This window comes from Oncorhynchus mykiss, chromosome 9 (assembly GCF_013265735.2).
Source record: "Oncorhynchus mykiss isolate Arlee chromosome 9, USDA_OmykA_1.1, whole genome shotgun sequence".
In the NCBI taxonomy this organism is placed as follows: domain Eukaryota; kingdom Metazoa; phylum Chordata; class Actinopteri; order Salmoniformes; family Salmonidae; genus Oncorhynchus; species Oncorhynchus mykiss.
In genome coordinates, this window is record NC_048573.1 from 3,321,731 (window position 1) to 3,343,143 (window position 21,413).

Here is a 21,413-nt window from a genome sequence, read left to right on the forward strand (position 1 = left end):
CATTCTATTTACCAGGGTTAGAGGTTCTATTCATTCTATTTACCAGGGTTACAGGTTCTATTCATTCTATTTACCAGTCATATTACCAGGGTTAGAGGTTCTATTCATTCTATTTACCAGTCATATTACCAGGGTTACAGGTTCTATTCATTCTATTTACCAGTCATATTACCAGGGTTAGAGGTTCTATTCATTCTATTTACCAGTCATATTACCAGGGTTACAGGTTCTATTCATTCTATTTACCAGTCATATTACCAGGGTTAGAGGTTCTATTCATTCTATTTACCAGGGTTAGAGGTTCTATTCATTCTATTTACCAGTCATATTACCAGGGTTAGAGGTTCTATTCATTCTATTTACCAGTCATATTACCAGGGTTACAGGTTCTATTCATTCTATTTACCAGGGTTAGAGGTTCTATTCATTCTATTTACCAGTCATATTACCAGGGTTACAGGTTCTATTCATTCTATTTACCAGGGTTAGAGGTTCTATTCATTCTATTTACCAGTCATATTACCAGGGTTAGAGGTTCTATTCATTCTATTACCCAGGGTTACAGGTTCTATTCATTCTATTTACCAGTCATATTACCAGGGTTAGAGGTTCTATTCATTCTATTTACCAGTCATATTACCAGGGTTAGAGGTTCTATTCATTCTATTTACCAGGGTTAGAGGTTCTATTCATTCTATTTACCAGTCATATTACCAGGGTTACAGGTTCTATTCATTCTATTTACCAGTCATATTACCAGGGTTACAGGTTCTATTCATTCTATTTACCAGTCATATTACCAGGGTTAGAGGTTCTATTCATTCTATTTACCAGTCATATTACCAGGGTTACAGGTTCTATTCATTCTATTTACCAGTCATATTACCAGGGTTAGAGGTTCTATTCATTCTATTTACCAGGGTTAGAGGTTCTATTCATTCTATTTACCAGTCATATTACCAGGGTTAGAGGTTCTATTCATTATATTTACCAGGGTTACAGGTTCTATTCATTCTATTTACCAGTCATATTACCAGGGTTAGAGGTTCTATTCATTCTATTTACCAGTCATATTACCAGGATTACAGGTTCTATTCATTCTATTTACCAGTCATATTACCAGGGTTAGAGGTTCTATTCATTCTATTTACCAGGGTTAGAGGTTCTATTCATTCTATTTACCAGTCATATTACCAGGGTTAGAGGTTCTATTCATTCTATTTACCAGTCATATTACCAGGGTTACAGGTTCTATTCATTCTATTTACCAGGGTTAGAGGTTCTATTCATTCTATTTACCAGTCATATTACCAGGGTTACAGGTTCTATTCATTCTATTTACCAGGGTTAGAGGTTCTATTCATTCTGTTTACCAGTCATATTACCAGGGTTAGAGGTTCTATTAATTCTATTTACCAGTCATATTACCAGGGTTAGAGGTTCTATTCATTCTATTTACCAGGGTTAGAGGTTCTATTCATTCTATTTACCAGGGTTAGAGGTTCTATTCATTCTATTTACCAGTCATATCACCAGGGTTAGAGGTTCTATTCATTCTATTTACCAGTCATATTACCAGGGTTACAGGTTCTATTCATTCTATTTACCAGTCATATTACCAGGGTTACAGGTTCTATTCATTCTATTTACCAGTCATATTACCAGGGTTACAGGTTCTATTCATTCTATTTACCAGTCATATTACCAGGGTTACAGGTTCTATTCATTCTATTTACCAGTCATATTACCAGGGTTACAGGTTCTATTCATTCTATTTACCAGTCATATTACCAGGGTTAGAGGTTCTATTCATTCTATTTACCAGGGTTACAGGTTCTATTCATTCTATTTACCAGTCATATTACCAGGGTTACAGGTTCTATTCATTCTATTTACCAGTCATATTACCAGGGTTACAGGTTCTATTCATTCTATTTACCAGTCATATTACCAGGATTACAGGTTCTATTCATTCTATTTACCAGTCATATTACCAGGGTTAGAGGTTCTATTCATTCTATTTACCAGGGTTAGAGGTTCTATTCATTCTATTTACCAGTCATATTACCAGGGTTAGAGGTTCTATTCATTCTATTTACCAGTCATATTACCAGGGTTACAGGTTCTATTCATTCTATTTACCAGGGTTAGAGGTTCTATTCATTCTATTTACCAGTCATATTACCAGGGTTACAGGTTCTATTCATTCTATTTACCAGGGTTAGAGGTTCTATTCATTCTGTTTACCAGTCATATTACCAGGGTTAGAGGTTCTATTAATTCTATTTACCAGTCATATTACCAGGGTTAGAGGTTCTATTCATTCTATTTACCAGGGTTAGAGGTTCTATTCATTCTATTTACCAGGGTTAGAGGTTCTATTCATTCTATTTACCAGTCATATCACCAGGGTTAGAGGTTCTATTCATTCTATTTACCAGTCATATTACCAGGGTTACAGGTTCTATTCATTCTATTTACCAGTCATATTACCAGGGTTACAGGTTCTATTCATTCTATTTACCAGTCATATTACCAGGGTTACAGGTTCTATTCATTCTATTTACCAGTCATATTACCAGGGTTAGAGGTTCTATTCATTCTATTTACCAGTCATATTACCAGGGTTACAGGTTCTATTCATTCTATTTACCAGTCATATTACCAGGGTTACAGGTTCTATTCATTCTATTTACCAGTCATATTACCAGGGTTAGAGGTTCTATTCATTCTATTTACCAGGGTTACAGGTTCTATTCATTCTATTTACCAGTCATATTACCAGGGTTACAGGTTCTATTCATTCTATTTACCAGTCATATTACCAGGGTTACAGGTTCTATTCATTCTATTTACCAGTCATATTACCAGGGTTAGAGGTTCTATTCATTCTATTTACCAGTCATATTACCAGGGTTAGAGGTTCTATTCATTCTATTTACCAGGGTTAGAGGTTCTATTCATTCTATTTACCAGGGTTAGAGGTTCTATTCATTCTATTTACCAGGGTTAGAGGTTCTATTCATTCTATTTACCAGTCATATTACCAGGGTTAGAGGTTCTATTCATTCTATTTACCAGTCATATGACCAAGGTTAGAGGTTCCAAGCCTGTTCTATTCATTATGTGTGCTGCTGCATTGTGGGGGAAGTTGCCTCTGCCTCAACACCTTGATTGTTTCTTCAAGAACAAATCAAGTTTAATGTCGTTGTTCAGTGTCAGAAACAGCCCAAATGACCAGCCATCCCTTCTTCGTGACTGTCTTCATCTATAACCATCGGTTCTAGGGTCCCAGCCCTGTGTGTACCTGGTTGGATCTAGGGTCATTGTGCCAGCCCTGTCTGTACCTGGTTGGATCTAGGGTCATTGTGCCAGCTCTGTGTGTACCTGGTTGGATCTATGGTCATTGTGCCAGCCCTGTCTGTACCTGGTAACGGTATCTAGGGTCATTGTGCCAGCCCTGTGTGTACCTGGTTGGATCTAGGGTCACTGTGCCAGCCCTGTGTGTATCTGGTTGGATCTAGGGTCATTGTGCCAGCCCTGTGTGTACCTGGTAGCGGTCTCTAGGGTCATTATGCCAGCCCTGTGTGTACCTGGTAGCGGTCTCGTGCGTTGTGCCAGCCCTGTGTGTACCTGGTAGCGGTCTCGTGCGTTGGCGTATCTGAACCTCTGTATATAGTAGAAGACGAGCCAGGCCAGAGAGATGATCATCAGGATGATGAAGGAGATGGAGACGAACACCACCGATGTCCTGCTCACGTACTTCTGGAGGTTACGCGTTCCTATGGTGATGTGCATGGTTACCGTGACGTTCCGCTCCAGCAGAGCAGCGACCTCACGACCTTTAGGCTCAGGGATCATGATGGCGACCACGTCACCCATACCTGAGAAGGGAGGGAGGGGAGATTTTAGGACAGGAATACAAATAAAACAGACTCCCTGTGTGTGTGTGTGTGTGTGTGTGTCTTCACTGCTCAGCAGAAGAAGCCTTGTTGCTGTCTGGGACCGGACTCGTCTCCTGTGGCAGAATTTAGAACCTCCACATAGATTCTAAGAATACTGGGACTGTAAACAGAACTCCTGAGTGTTCCATCCTAACATAAACACCAGGTACACGTTAAGTCCCTTGATACCAATCAACGGTACAGGCTGGTGGAGATGGTGCGGGGATTGTTTTCCTGCCGCATTTTAGGTCCCTGTGTGTGTGTGTGTGTGTGTGTGTGTGAGAGATATGGACATGCACTGTACAGTGCATTCTGAAAGTATTCAGACCCCTCTACTTTTCCCACATTTTGTTACGTTACAGCCTTATTCTAAAATGTATTAAAGCATAATTTTTTTACTCATCAATCTACACAATATGCCATAATAAAGGACAAAGCAGAAACAGGTTAAGAAGTTTTTTCAAATTCATTTAAAAAATAATATAAATATCACATTTACACAAGTATTCAGACCCTTTACTCAGTACTTTGTTGAAGTACCTTTGGCAGCGATTACAGCCTTGAGTCTTCTTGGGTATGACGCTACAAACTTGGCACACCTGTTTTTGGGGAGTTTCTCCCATTCTTCTCTGTAGATCCTCTCAAGCTCTGACAGGTTGGATGGGGAGCGTCGCTGCACAACTATTTTAAGGTCTCTCCAGACATGTTCGATCAGGGTTTAAGTCCGGGCTCTGGCTGGGCCAATCAATATTAAGAAGGTGTTCTTAATGCGTTTTGATGTTTTGTCTGTAGGCTCCGTCTACTACGAGTTCAATCAACTGTAGTATTGCATTTCAGTTCTCCTGACTCAAATTTCATTCATTGTCTCCTCACAGAGGGAATACTGTAGTTTGCACAGCTCTTTCTCTCCCATCACTTCCTCCTTATTTACATAAACGATAGCCATCTAGTTTCTCCAGTTTGATCAACTGATAGTTGATAGAAACCCAGTTTCATCAGCTGTCTGGGTGGCTGGTCTCAGAAGATCCCACAGGTGAAGAAGCCGGATGCGGAGGTCCTGGGTTGTCGTGGTCACACGTGGTCCACGGCTGAGGGCGGTTGGACGTACTGACAAATTCTCTAAAAACTACTTAAGGTAATGCTAATTTCTATACCATCTCTGGCAATAACTCTGGTGGACATTCCTGCAGTCAGCATGCCAATTTCACGCTCCCTCAAAACTTGAGACATCGGTACATTTTAGTTGTCATTTATTGTCTCCAGCACAAGGTGCACCTGTGTAATGATCATGCTGATTAATCAGATTCTTGATATGTCACACCTGTCAGGTGGATGGATTATCTTCACAAAGGAGAAATACTCACTAACAGGGATGTAAACAAATGTGTGCACAACATTTTAGAGAAATAAGCTTTTTCTGAGTATGGAACATTTCTGTAATCTTTCATGTCAGCTCATTAAACATGGGACCAACACTTTACGTTGTGTTTATATATATATTTTTGTGTGTAGGGTAGCGGTTAGAATGTTGCCTCATCAGCATAGAGGTTAGAATGTTACCTCATCAGCATAGAGGTTAGAATGTTACCTCATCAGCATAGAGGTTAGAATGTTACCTCATCAGCATAGAGGTTAGAATGTTACCTCATCAGCATAGAGGTTAGAATGTTACCTCATCAGCATAGAGGTTAGAATGTTACCTCATCAGCATAGAGGTTAGAATGTTACCTCATCAGCATAGAGGTTAGAATGTTACATCATCAGCATAGCGGTTAGAATGTTGCCTCATCAGCATAGAGGTTAGAATGTTACCTCATCAGCATAGAGGTTAGAATGTTACCTCATCAGCATAGAGGTTAGAATGTTACCTCATCAGCATAGAGGTTAGAATGTTACCTCATCAGCATAGCGGTTAGAATGTTGCCTCATCAGCATAGAGGTTAGAATGTTACCTCATCAGCATAGAGGTTAGAATGTTACCTCATCAGCATAGAGGTTAGAATGTTACCTCATCAGCATAGAGGTTAGAATGTTACCTCATCAGCATAGAGGTTAGAATGTTACCTCATCAGCATAGAGGTTAGAATGTTACCTCATCAGCATAGAGGTTAGAATGTTACCTCATCAGCATAGAGGTTAGAATGTTGCCTCATCAGCATAGAGGTTAGAATGTTACATCATCAGCATAGCGGTTAGAATGTTACCTCATCAGCATAGAGGTTAGAATGTTACCTCATCAGCATAGAGGTTAGAATGTTACCTCATCAGCATAGAGGTTAGAATGTTACCTCATCAGCATAGAGGTTAGAATGTTGCCTCATCAGCATAGAGGTTAGAATGTTACATCATCAGCATAGCGGTTAGAATGTTACCTCATCAGCATAGAGGTTAGAATGTTACCTCATCAGCATAGAGGTTAGAATGTTACCTCATCAGCATAGAGGTTAGAATGTTACCTCATCAGCATAGCGGTTAGAATGTTACCTCATCAGCATAGAGGTTAGAATGTTACCTCATCAGCATAGCTGGTATTTATAGGGTAGAGGTTAGAATGTTACCTCAGCAGCATAGAGGTTAGAATGTTACCTCATCAGCATAGAGGTTAGAATGTTACCTCATCAGCATAAAGGTTAGAATGTTACCTCATCAGCATAGCTGGTATTTATAGGGTAGAGGTTAGAATGTTACCTCATCAGCATAGCTGGTATTTATAGGGTAGAGGTTAGAATGTTACCTCAGCAGCATAGAGGTTAGAATGTTACCTCATCAACATAGAGGTTAGAATGTTACCTCATAGGCAAACAGGTTAGAACGTTACCTCATCAGCAAACAGGTTAGAACGTTACCTCATCAGCATAGAGGTTAGAACGTTACCTCATCAGCATAGAGGTTAGAATGTTACCTCATCAGCATAGCTGGTATTTATAGGGTAGAGGTTAGAATGTTACCTCAGCAGCATAGAGGTTAGAATGATACCTCATCAGCATAGAGGTTAGAATGTTACCTCATCAGCATAGAGGTTAGAACGTTACCTCATCAGCATAGAGGTTAGAACGTTACCTCATCAGCATAGAGGTTAGAATGTTACCTCATCAGCATAGAGGTCAGAATGTTACCTCATCAGCATAGAGGTCAGAATGTTACCTCATCAGCATAGAGGTCAGAATGTTACCTCATCAGCATAGAGGTCAGAATGTTACCTCAGCAGCATAGAGGTCAGAATGTTACCTCATCAGCATAGAGGTCAGAATGTTACCTCATCAGCATAGAGGTCAGAATGTTACCTCATCAGCATAGAGGTCAGAATGTTACCTCATCAGCATAGAGGTCAGAATGTTACCTCATCAGCATAGAGGTCAGAATGTTACCTCATCAGCATAGAGGTCAGAATGTTACCTCATCAGCATAGAGGTTAGAATGTTACCTCATCAGCATAGAGGTTAGAACGTTACCTCATCAGCATAGAGGTTAGAATGTTACCTCATCAGCATAGAGGTCAGAATGTTACCTCATCAGCATAGAGGTTAGAATGTTACCTCATCAGCATAGAGGTCAGAATGTTACCTCATCAGCATAGAGGTTAGAATGTTACCTCATCAGCATAGAGGTCAGAATGTTACCTCAGCAGCATAGAGGTCAGAATGTTACCTCAGCAGGATTAGCATCCAGTCTCTCCTCATCGTTACCATTAGCAAACATGCAGAATAAGATTCACCAATTAACTTCAGCCTATGAGCACGGCACAGTAGGAACATTCCAGAACGCTCGCCGAATAACCTAGGGGCTCAATTACGCAATAATCCCTCCCCTTTCTGCCAACCAATGGGAATACATCTAGGGGAGTATTTACTCATCCCTTGTCTGTCACTTTGTGTTTTGCTGCAACAGTCTTCCCAATGAACTTTCACCTTCCCACCACCGGCATGATAACCTGAAAGGCCGTCATGGGAACCCCGTTCTCCCAGCCGGGGTGGTTCCCGAGGCCAGCTGCCCAGCATAGGGCAACCTGTCATCAACATCTGTCTCTGAGGAGCATTCCTCGGAGACGAAACCCGACCCCCAAAACTATTCCATAAACGTCCATATTTTACTTAGTCTGCTATCATTCAGTTAAGCCTGTACTCGATTGAACTGCATGGTGGGGTCTCTACCCCCTATACTATACACACTGCATGGTGGGGTCTCTACCCCCTATACTATACACACTGCATGGTGGGGTCTCTACCCCCTATACTATACCCACTGCATGGTGGGGTCTCTACCCCCTATACTATACCCACTGCATGGTGGGGTCTCTACCCCCTATACTATACCCACTGCATGGTGGGGTCTCTACCCCCTATACTATACCCACTGCATGGTGGGGTCTCTACCCCCTATACTATACCCACTGCATGGTGGGGTCTCTACCCCCTATACTATACACACTGCATGGTGGGGTCTCTACCCCCTATACTATACCCACTGCATGGTGGGGTCTCTACCCCCTATACTATACCCACTGCATGGTGGGGTCTCTACCCCCTATACTATACCCACTGCATGGTGGGGTCTCTACCCCCTATACTATACCCACTGCATGGTGGGGTCTCTACCCCCTATACTATACCCACTGCATGGTGGGGTCTCTACCCCTATACTATACCCACTGCATGGTGGGGTCTCTACCCCCTATACTATACACACTGCATGGTGGGGTCTCTACCCCCTATACTATACACACTGCATGGTGGGGTCTCTACCCCCTATACTATACCCACTGCATGGTGGGGTCTCTACCCCCTATACTATACCCACTGCATGGTGGGGTCTCTACCCCCTATACTATACCCACTGCATGGTGGGGTCTCTACCCCCTATACTATACCCACTGCATGGTGGGGTCTCTACCCCCTATACTATACACACTGCATGGTGGGGTCTCTACCCCCTATACTATACCCACTGCATGGTGGGGTCTCTACCCCCTATACTATACCCACTGCATGGTGGGGTCTCTACCCCCTATACTATACCCACTGCATGGTGGGGTCTCTACCCCCTATACTATACCCACTGCATGGTGGGGTCTCTACCCCCTATACTATACCCACTGCATGGTGGGGTCTCTACCCCTATACTATACCGACTGCATGGTGGGGTCTCTACCCCTATACTATACCCACTGCATGGTGGGGTCTCTACCCCTATACTATACACACTGCATGGTGGGGTCTCTACCCCCTATACTATACCCACTGCATGGTGGGGTCTCTACCCCCTATACTATACCCACTGCATGGTGGGGTCTCTACCCCTATACTATACACACTGCATGGTGGGGTCTCTACCCCCTATACTATACCCACTGCATGGTGGGGTCTCTACCCCTATACTATACCCACTGCATGGTGGGGTCTCTACCCCCTATACTATACCCACTGCATGGTGGGGTCTCTACCCCCTATACTATACCCACTGCATGGTGGGGTCTCTACCCCCTATACTATACCCACTGCATGGTGGGGTCTCTACCCCTATACTATACCCACTGCATGGTGGGGTCTCTACCCCTATACTATACCCACTGCATGGTGGGGTCTCTACCCCCTATACTATACCCACTGCATGGTGGGGTCTCTACCCCCTATACTATACCCACTGCATGGTGGGGTCTCTACCCCCTATACTATACCCACTGCATGGTGGGGTCTCTCTACCCACTATACTATACACACTGCATGGTGGGGTCTCTACCCCCTATACTATACCCACTGCATGGTGGGGTCTCTACCCCCTATACTATACCCACTGCATGGTGGGGTCTCTACCCCCTATACTATACCCACTGCATGGTGGGGTCTCTCTACCCCCTATACTATACCCACTGCATGGTGGGGTCTCTACCCCCTATACTATACCCACTGCATGGTGGGGTCTCTACCCCCTATACTATACCCACTGCATGGTGGGGTCTCTCTACCCACTATACTATACACACTGCATGATGGGGTCTCTATCCCCCTATACTATACCCACTGCATGGTGGGGTCTCTACCCCTATACTATACCCACTGCATGGTGGGGTCTCTATCCCCCTATACTATACACACTGCATGGTGGGGTCTCTACCCCCCTATACTATACACACTGCATGGTGGGGTCTCTACCCCCTATACTATACACACTGCATGGTGGGGTCTCTACCCCCTATACTATACCCACTGCATGGTGGGGTCTCTACCCCCTATACTATACACACTGCATGGTGGGGTCTCTACCCCCCTATACTATACACACTGCATGGTGGGGTCTCTACCCCTATACTATACACACTGCATGGTGGGGTCTCTACCCCCCTATACTATACCCACTGCATGGTGGGGTCTCTACCCCTATACTATACACACTGCATGGTGGGGTCTCTACCCCCTATACTATACACACTGCATGGTGGGGTCTCTACCCCCTATACTATACACACTGCATGGTGGGGTCTCTACCCCCTATACTATACACACTGCATGGTGGGGTCTCTACCCCTATACTATACACACTGCATGGTGGGGTCTCTACCCCCTATACTATACACACTGCATGGTGGGGTCTCTACCCCCTATACTATACACACTGCATGGTGGGGTCTCTACCCCCTATACTATACACACTGCATGGTGGGGTCTCTAACCCCTATACTATACACACTGCATGGTGGGGTCTCTACCCGCTATACTATACACACTGCATGGTGGGGTCTCTCTACCCCCTATACTATACCCACTGCATGGTGGGGTCTCTATCCCCTATACTATACACACTGCATGGTGGGGTCTCTACCCCTATACTATACACACTGCATGGTGGGGTCTCTCTACCCCCTATACCATACACACTGCATGGTGGGGTCTCTACCCCTATACTATACACACTGCATGGTGGGTCTCTAACCCCTATACTATACCCACTGCATGGTGGGGTCTCTCTACCCCCTATACTATACACACTGCATGGTGGGGTCTCTACCCCCCTATACTATACACACTGCATGGTGGGGTCTCTCTACCCCCTATACTATACACACTGCATGGTGGGTCTCTAACCCTATACTATACACACTGCATGGTGGGGTCTCTACCCCTATACTATACCCACTGCATGGTGGGGTCTCTACCCCCTATACTATACCCACTGCATGGTGGGGTCTCTACCCCCTATACTATACCCACTGCATGGTGGGGTCTCTACCCCCTATACTATACACACTGCATGGTGGGGTCTCTACCCCCTATACTATACACACTGCATGGTGGGGTCTCTCTACCCCCTATACTATACCCACTGCATGATGGGGTCTCTACCCCTATACTATACCCACTGCATGGTGGGGTCTCTACCCCTATACTATACCCACTGCATGGTGGGGTCTCTACCCCCTATACTATACCCACTGCATGGTGGGGTCTCTACCCCCTATACTATACACACTGCATGGTGGGGTCTCTACCCCCTATACTATACCCACTGCATGGTGGGGTCTCTACCCCCTATACTATACACACTGCATGATGGGGTCTCTACCCCCTATACTATACCCACTGCATGGTGGGGTCTCTCTACCCCCTATACTATACACACTGCATGGTGGGGTCTCTACCCCCTATACTATACCCACTGCATGGTGGGGTCTCTACCCCTATACTATACACACTGCATGATGGGGTCTCTACCCCCTATACTATACCCACTGCATGGTGGGGTCTCTCTACCCCCTATACTATACCCACTGCATGGTGGGGTCTCTACCCCTATACTATACACACTGCATGGTGGGGTCTCTACCCCCTATACTATACCCACTGCATGGTGGGGTCTCTACCCCCTATACTATACACACTGCATGGTGGGGTCTCTACCCCCTATACTATACCCACTGCATGGTGGGGTCTCTACCCCCTATACTATACCCACTGCATGGTGGGGTCTCTACCCCTATACTATACACACTGCATGATGGGGTCTCTACCCCTATACTATACACACTGCATGATGGGGTCTCTACCCCTATACTATACACACTGCATGATGGGGTCTCTACCCCTATACTATACACACTGCATGATGGGGTCTCTACCCCTATACTATACACACTGCATGATGGGGTCTCTACCCCTATACTATACACACTGCATGATGGGGTCTCTACCCCTATACTATACACACTGCATGATGGGGTCTCTACCCCTATACTATACACACTGCATGATGGGGTCTCTACCCCCTATACTATACACACTGCATGGTGGGGTCTCTACCCCTATACTATACACACTGCAGGGTGGGGTCTCTACCCCCTATACTATACACACTGCAGGGTGGGGTCTCTACCCCTATACTATACCCACTGCATGGTGGGGTCTCTACCCCTATACTATACACACTGCATGGTGGGGTCTCTACCCCCTATACTATACCCACTGCATGGTGGGGTCTCTACCCCCTATACTATACACACTGCATGGTGGGGTCTCTACCCCCTATACTATACCCACTGCATGGTGGGGTCTCTACCCCCTATACTATACCCACTGCATGGTGGGGTCTCTACCCCTATACTATACACACTGCATGATGGGGTCTCTACCCCTATACTATACACACTGCATGATGGGGTCTCTACCCCTATACTATACACACTGCATGATGGGGTCTCTACCCCTATACTATACACACTGCATGATGGGGTCTCTACCCCTATACTATACACACTGCATGATGGGGTCTCTACCCCTATACTATACACACTGCATGATGGGGTCTCTACCCCTATACTATACACACTGCATGATGGGGTCTCTACCCCTATACTATACACACTGCATGATGGGGTCTCTACCCCTATACTATACACACTGCATGATGGGGTCTCTACCCCTATACTATACACACTGCAGGGTGGGGTCTCTACCCCCTATACTATACACACTGCAGGGTGGGGTCTCTACCCCTATACTATACCCACTGCATGGTGGGGTCTCTACCCCTATACTATACACACTGCATGGTGGGGTCTCTCTACCCCTATACTATACACACTGCATGGTGGGGTATCTACCCCCTATACTATACACACTGCATGGTGGGGTCTCTACCCCCTATACTATACACACTGCATGGTGGGGTCTCTACCCCCTATACTATACACACTGCATGGTGGGGTCTCTACCCCCTATACTATACACACTGCATGGTGGGGTCTCTACCCCCTATACTATACACACTGCATGGTGGGGTATCTACCCTCTATACTATACACACTGCATGGTGGGGTATCTACCCCCTATACTATACACACTGCATGGTGGGGTATCTACCCCCTATACTATACACACTGCATGGTGGGGTATCTACCCCCTATACTATACACACTGCATGGTGGGGTATCTACCCCCTATACTATACACACTGCATGGTGGGGTATCTACCCCCTATACTATACACACTGCATGGTGGGGTCTCTACCCCCTATACTATACACACTGCATGGTGGGGTATCTACCCCCTATACTATACACACTGCATGGTGGGGTCTCTACCCCTTATACTATACACACTGCATGGTGGGGTCTCTACCCCTATACTATACACACTGCATGGTGGGGTCTCTACCCCTATACTATACCCACTGCATGGTGGGGTCTCTACCCCCTATACTATACCCACTGCATGGTGGGGTATCTACCCCCTATACTATACACACTGCATGGTGGGGTCTCTACCCCATATACTATACCCACTGCATGGTGGGGTCTCTACCCCTATACTATACACACTGCATGATGGAGTCTCTACCCCTATACTATACACACTGCATGGTGGGGTCTCTACCCCCTATACTATACACACTGCATGGTGGGGTCTCTACCCCTATACTATACACACTGCATGGTGGGGTCTCTACCCCCTATACTATACACACTGCATGGTGGGGTCTCTACCCCTATACTATACACACTGCATGGTGGGGTCTCTACCCCCTATACTATACACACTGCATGGTGGGGTATCTACCCCCTATACTATACACACTGCATGGTGGGGTCTCTACCCCCCTATACTATACACACTGCATGGTGGGGTCTCTACCCCCCTATACTATACCCACTGCATGGTGGGGTCTCTACCCCTATACTATACCCACTGCATGGTGGGGTCTCTACCCCTATACTATACACACTGCATGGTGGGGTCTCTACCCCCTATACTATACACACTGCATGGTGGGGTCTCTCTACCCCTATACTATACACACTGCATGGTGGGGTCTCTACCCCTATACTATACCCACTGCATGGTGGGGTCTCTACCCCTATACTATACCCACTGCATGGTGGGGTCTCTACCCCCTATACTATACACACTGCATGGTGGGGTCTCTACCCCTATACTATACACACTGCATGGTGGGGTCTCTACCCCTTATACTATACACACTGCATGATGGGGTCTCTAACCCTATACTATACACACTGCATGGTGCGGTCTCTATCCCCCCTATACTATACACACTGCATGATGGGGTCTCTACCCCCTATACTATACCCACTGCATGGTGGGGTCTCTACCCCCTATACTATACCCACTGCACGGTGGGGTCTCTACCCCCTATACTATACACACTGCATGGTGGGGTCTCTACCCCCCTATACTATACACACTGCATGGTGGGGTCTCTACCCCTATACTATACACACTGCATGGTGGGGTCTCTACCCCCTATACTATACACACTGCATGATGGGGTATCTACCCCCTATACTATACCCACTGCATGGTGGGGTCTCTAACCCCTATACTATACCCACTGCATGGTGGGGTCTCTAACCCCTATACTATACACACTGCATGGTGGGGTCTCTACCCCTATACTATACCCACTGCATGGTGGGGTCTCTACCCCCTATACTATACACACTGCATGGTGGGGTCTCTATCCCCCCTATACTATACACACTGCATGGTGGGTCTCTCTACCCCCTATTCTATACCCACTACATGGTGGGGTCTCTACCCACTGCATGATGGGGTCTCTATCCCCTATTCCCCCTATTCACAATTATACATAACTACACACACACAAGACTTACAAGATAGACATAACACCTACGCCCTGGATGACCGCAGTAAACAAGTAATCTATGCATAACAACTCCCCACCCTGTGTGACCCGATACATCATATGACGATCTGGCCTGCTAGTCCATACCTGAATGTGGCATGGTGATTGTATCATTGGTGTTGCTGGATCCAACGTTGAATATAACGATGGCCGAGGCGTTTTGGCTCGCTGCGTGTCTTATCTTATCTTTAAATGTGCAGTTTCCCCTGGCAATCAGGGCTATCCACGCACTGCCTTGGACCGGAACAGCGAACCGGGTACCGGGATCACAGGCTTGTCTATCCTGAGAGAGAGAAGGAAGTACCACGACTCCTTTTGCGTCGCGTTTAAGCGAGTGTTCCCCGTATCGACCGTATTCTGCTTTCTCCGTCCGGACTTCAGAGGTGACCGGGTCTATGTAGGTGATATTAACGAAAGCGGTGTACCACTCCTCTCTCTCGGCGACGGTAAAGTCCAAACAGAGGAGGTGAACGAAACAAAACGACAGGAGCCATGTAGACAGGGCTAAACTGCGGCAGGCCTGCATCAACGACATGATCATTACTATCTGGGTTTATTATGATCTCTGTCTGCAGTACCGTCCACACCTACAACTAGATACTGTTAGTTAGTTACGCCATAAGGAACGGGTTGTTTTCCATCCACCCCCCGGTCTCTCTCTCTCTCTCTCTCTCTCTCTGTATGTAAACACACCTCCTCCTCTACTAGCTACTTAATGTAGGGTTGCAGAAAGCCGAAGGGGAAAAAAAACACACATTTCCTTTTTCAAAACGTCAAATCAACAAAACAACAAAAGGTTGTTTCCAAGCAACCGCGAGGAAACGGTAACCAGCGACCATGTGGACACTGCAAAGACATTATAAAGTTAGTTTGGTTATAAACGTTAATGGGTCCACGAAGTGTTTCTCCCTTTTGTCAACTTTCAGAATAAAAGTCCCTTCCTGTATACTTCGTAAATGAATCATTAGGGCGAAAATTATTTAAAAAAAAATGTGCACAATTATCGATATATTTTGTACTAGTTATCATACAAAGAATAATTTAAAGTATTTCTAAGATGTAATTTTGTACATTTATTTTAAACCTAAATGGTCAACGGTTTTTTGTTTGTTGTAATGTGTCCTCCTATAATATAATACAAAATGATCTGTACATTGTGTTACAGTAAAAACAGTCCCCGTCCTCAAAAACAAATAATGACATTTATAGTACAATTGACGTCACTAGACCCGGGCTTTCGGGGTTTTTACAGGCATGCTGGGAATGAATTTTTTGTATCAGCCCCGGAGCCTTTTGCCCTACTGGGAGGACGTAAAACAAACTAGGCTACGCTGCATTACACACCGCGATGAATACTCCCAATCACGAGCCATGGCCTTTTTCAGTGCTGCCTTTAACCAACATGTCTGTGGGACTCTGAATATGTAGAGGGGCGTTTCGAGACGTCCCCAGTGGCTGCACTACAGGTGGAGATGGAGATGGAGGGAAATGCCATTGCAGATTAGGAGAAAGCAGCTTGCAATGAATTCATTGGGTCGACCTAAAGGGACACGGGGTTATCTCATCCTTGCGAAAATAGATTTTACAGGCATGCTGGGAACATTGAGCGAAGACAGAACACAAGCTTTTGGGTGGGTGGGTAAAACCAAGGAGATGGGACTGTGTGGAAGAGAGTTTAGTCCAATGTTAGCTGTTCCTGTAAATCCACCACGGCTCCTCCCACCTCCAGTAGAGGATCTGGAAGTATTGGAGAGACAACAGAAAGATAGGGAGGGTGTTGATCCATCTGGAGAGACTACAGAAAGATAGGGAGGGTGTTGATCCATCTGGAGAGACTACAGAAAGATAGGGAGGGTGTTGATCCATCTGATTGGAGAGACTAGGAAAAGATAGGGAGAGTGTTGATCCATCTGATTGGAGAGACTAGGGACAGATAGGGAGGGTGTTGATCCATCTGATTGGAGAGACTAGGGAAAGATAGGGAGGGTGTTGATCCATCTGATTGGAGAGACTAGGGACAGATGGGGAGGGTGTTGATCCATCTGATTGGAGAGACTAGGGACAGATGGGGAGGGTGTTGATCCATCTGATTGGAGAGACTAGGGACAGAGAGGGAGGGTGTTGATCCATCTGTTTGGAGAGACTAGTGGGGTGGAAGTCAGGAAGCGTATTACAGATCATCTGGCTGTATATGCAGGGGAGCTGATGGCCATACTGTTGGCCTTGCAGTGGATGAAGGAAGTCGAGCCAGACAGAGGAGTTATTTGCTCTGATTCATGTGCAGTGTTAATGAGTCTCCAGTCCTTTATATCACGTAGTAGACAAGACCTGATTTATGAGGTGCTACAAACCCATGGCAGGATTGGACAGATGGGTATATACAGATCATATTTACATTGGTCCCAGCTCATGTAAGAGTGGAGGGGAATGAGGCAGTTGTACTGGCTAAACAAGCACTAAGTAGTGGGGATGTTGATGTACTGGCTAAACAAGCACTAAGTAGTGGGGATGTTGATGTACTGGCTAAACAAGCACTAAGTAGTGGGTGATGTTGATGTACTGGCTAAACACGCACTAAGTAGTGGGTGATGTTGATGTACTGGCTAAACAAGCACTAAGTAGTGGGTGATGTTGATGTTTCAATGAGCAAAGCAGAGGCAAAAGGCCTGATTATGGACAGTGACGGTGGATAAATGACAGGAGCAGTGAAATAGAGAAACTAAGGGCAGGCATTTATTTCAAGTACAGGGTAAAGTTGTGGAGGGGAGAACGGCAGGAAGGCACAGAAGAGAGGAGGCAATTTTTTTTACAAGATTAAGGGTGGGACACAGCCTGTTGAATAAGACCCTACTTGTGATAGAAAAGCATCCAACAGGAAAGTGTGAATATTGCCAGGAAACAGAGAACGTGGAGCATGTACTGATACAGTGTGGACATTATTGGAGGGAACGAGAGAGGATGAGATCTAGTCTGAGGGAGAAGGGGATACAGGAAATGAGTTTAAAGAGTATATTTACTAGGGATACAGAAAATTAGTGTAAAGATTATATTGATTAGAACATAATTAGATAAAGCCTCAGATATTTTATGATCTATTTTTAAGAGCAACGGGGCTGGTAGGTAGGATTTAGTTTCTCCATCTCTGGCCCACACTCCAGTACAGTAGGTGGCGGTAATGCAGCCTAACGTTGGATGCCAACCGCCGATAAACCCCAACGAAGAAGAAGAAGCAAGAGAACTGCAGGATATCCCAGTTGGCAGCTGCGAGAGATCTTCCAGTGCATTAGAGTCATCTACATACCTGGTTTAGGAGCCCGCTGCCCCAAGATAGAATGGATCAAGACAACTGACAAAGATCTACATACTAACACGCTAGGGAAAGAGTACAGTTTAATTTAGTTTAATCTTGTAATCTTAATGGATGGTGTTGTAGACATGTCAGTACTGACAGAGATCATTTCTTCAAACCATCATCTTTATTTCATATCGATTAAATATTGCAACAATGAGGCTAGTCGACCTTGAGTGTTGGACTGAGTAACCTAACCTGAGACACAAATGCAGAGTCCTAAATATGGCTGACACTAACAATGCTCAGTCATGGTTGGTTCAACCCCCCCCCTCCCCCCTCCCATGCAATCCAAGGAGCATCATAATCCACTCTGGGTTCATCCTGTCGTTATCTGCACGTTGGGTCGTTGTCTTAACCCCACCCTGGTTTAGTTTTTCCAGATGCAAGGATGATTTAGAGACAGTGAGGGTATTGTTCTACTCCTAAACTATCTCTGGTAAAACACATTCTTGAGTCTTTAACTCATTTTGTCAGCTCAAACCATCTCCGGGTGAACCCTACGCCCAGATTATCTGCAGGAAGCTAGAGTGGAAACCATCTCTATACAGATTTAGAACAGAACAGAAATGTCCAGAGAGACGTCCCTGGTAAAGAAACGTAATGTAACTAACTAACTGTATTACCTGTTAATGTCCCATCAACACAACTAGTGTAAAAAAAACTGATTGTCAACAACAACAAAAAATCCATTCAAAATGTAGGTTCACTTAGCACGTTCATCCGAAAAAATTCCAGCATCCAAACACCCCGCCAACTTTCCTTCAATTTACCAATGGCTGAAACTACTGCATCTCATTGGAGAAAGCATACGTGTATTCCACCCAATTCAGAGACTGTTCTCTCTGCTACCGCACGGCAAGGGGTACCGGAGCGCCAAGTCTTCGGTCCAAGAGGCTCCCCTAACAGCTTCTACCTCCCAAGCCATAAAACTCATGAACAGCTAATCAAAGGGCTACCCAGACTCCTCTGTTACGCTGTTTATAATCTATGCATAGTCACATTGACTCTGTACCGTAATACCCTGTATATAGCCTCCACATTGACTCTGTACCGTAATACCCTGTATATAGCCTCCACATTGACTCTGTACCGTAATACCCTGTATATAGCCTCCACATTGACTCTGTACCGTAATACCCTGTATATAGCCTCCACATTGACTCTGTACCAGTACCCCCTGTATATAGCCTCCACATTGACTCTGTACCGTAATACCCTGTATATAGCCTCCACATTGACTCTGTACCGTAATACCCTGTATATAGTCTCCACATTGACTCTGTACCAGTACCCCCTGTATATAGCCTCCACATTGACTCTGTACCGTAATACCCTGTATATAGTCTCCACATTGACTCTGTACCAGTACCCCCTGTATATAGCCTCCACATTGACTCTGTACCAGTACCCCCTGTATATAGCCTCCACATTGACTCTGTACCGTAATACCCTGTATATAGCCTCCACATTGACTCTGTACCGTAATACCCTGTATATAGCCTCCACATTGACTCTGTACCGTAATACCCTGTATATAGCCTCCACATTGACTCTGTACCGTAATACCCTGTATATAGCCTCCACATCGACTCTGTACCGGTACCCCCTGTATATAGCCTCCATATTGACTCTGTACCGTAATACCCTGTATATAGTCTCCACATTGACTCTGTACCGTAACACCCTGTATATAGCCTCCACATTAACTCTCTACTGGTACCCCCTGTATATAGCCTCCACATTGACTCTGTACCGGTACCCCCTGTATATAGCCTCCACATTGACTCTCTACTGGTACCCCCTGTATATAGCCTCCACATTGACTCTGTACCGGTACCCCCTGTATATAGCCTCCACATTGACTCTGTACCGTAATACCCTGTATATAGCCTCCACATTGACTCTGTACTGTAATACCCTGTATATAGCCTCCACATTGACTCTGTACCGTAATACCCTGTATATAGTCTCCACATTGACTCTGTACCGTAACACCCTGTATATAGCCTCCACATTAACTCTCTACTGGTACTCCCTGTATATAGCCTCCACATTGACTCTGTACCGGTACCCCCTGTATATAGCCTCCACATTGACTCTCTACTGGTACCCCCTGTATATAGCCTCCACATTGACTCTGTACCGGTACCCCCTGTATATAGCCTCCACATTGACTCTGTACCAGTACCCTCTGTATATAGCCTCCACATTGACTCTGTATCGGTACCCCCTGTATATAGCCTCCACATTGACTCTGTACCGTAATACCCTGTATATAGCCTCCACATTGACTCTGTACCGTAATACCCTGTATATAGTCTCCACATTGACTCTGTACCAGTACCCCCTGTATATAGTCTCCACATTGACTCTGTACCAGTACCCCCTGTATATAGCCTCCACATTGACTCTGTACCAGTACCCTCTGTATATAGCCTCCACATTGACTCTGTACCGGTACCCCCTGTATATAGCCTCCACATTGACTCTCTACTGGTACCCCCTGTATATAGCCTCCACATTGACTCTGTACCGGTACCCCCTGTATATAGCCTCCACATTGACTCTGTACCGTAATACCCTGTATATAGCCTCCACATTGACTCTGTACTGTAATACCCTGTATATAGCCTCCACATTGACTCTGTACCGTAATACCCTGTATATAGTCTCCACATTGACTCTGTACCGTAACACCCTGTATATAGCCTCCACATTAACTCTCTACTGGTACTCCCTGTATATAGCCTCCACATTGACTCTGTACCGGTACCCCCTGTATATAGCCTCCACATTGACTCTCTACTGGTACCCCCTGTATATAGCCTCCACATTGACTCTGTACCGGTACCCCCTGTATATAGCCTCCACATTGACTCTGTACCAGTACCCTCTGTATATAGCCTCCACATTGACTCTGTACCGGTACCCCCTGTATATAGCCTCCACATTGACTCTGTAC

The 21,413-nt window shown here is 45.3% G+C and overlaps 1 protein-coding gene across 1 annotated transcript in view; it reads right to left on the bottom strand.

The window, feature by feature from the left end:
- Positions 1-16,019, bottom strand: part of rnf150b (ring finger protein 150b) — a 35,633-nt gene extending 19,614 nt beyond the window's left edge. The window contains exons 1-2 of the mRNA XM_036987075.1: positions 15,187-16,019; positions 3,634-3,884 (exon numbers count right to left, since the gene is read on the bottom strand). Coding sequence (XP_036842970.1) covers positions 3,634-3,884; positions 15,187-15,640 — 705 coding nt within the window. The 5' untranslated portion in view covers positions 15,641-16,019. The remainder of the gene's footprint in view (positions 1-3,633; positions 3,885-15,186) is intronic.
- Between the last annotated feature and the right edge of the window lie 5,394 nt (positions 16,020-21,413).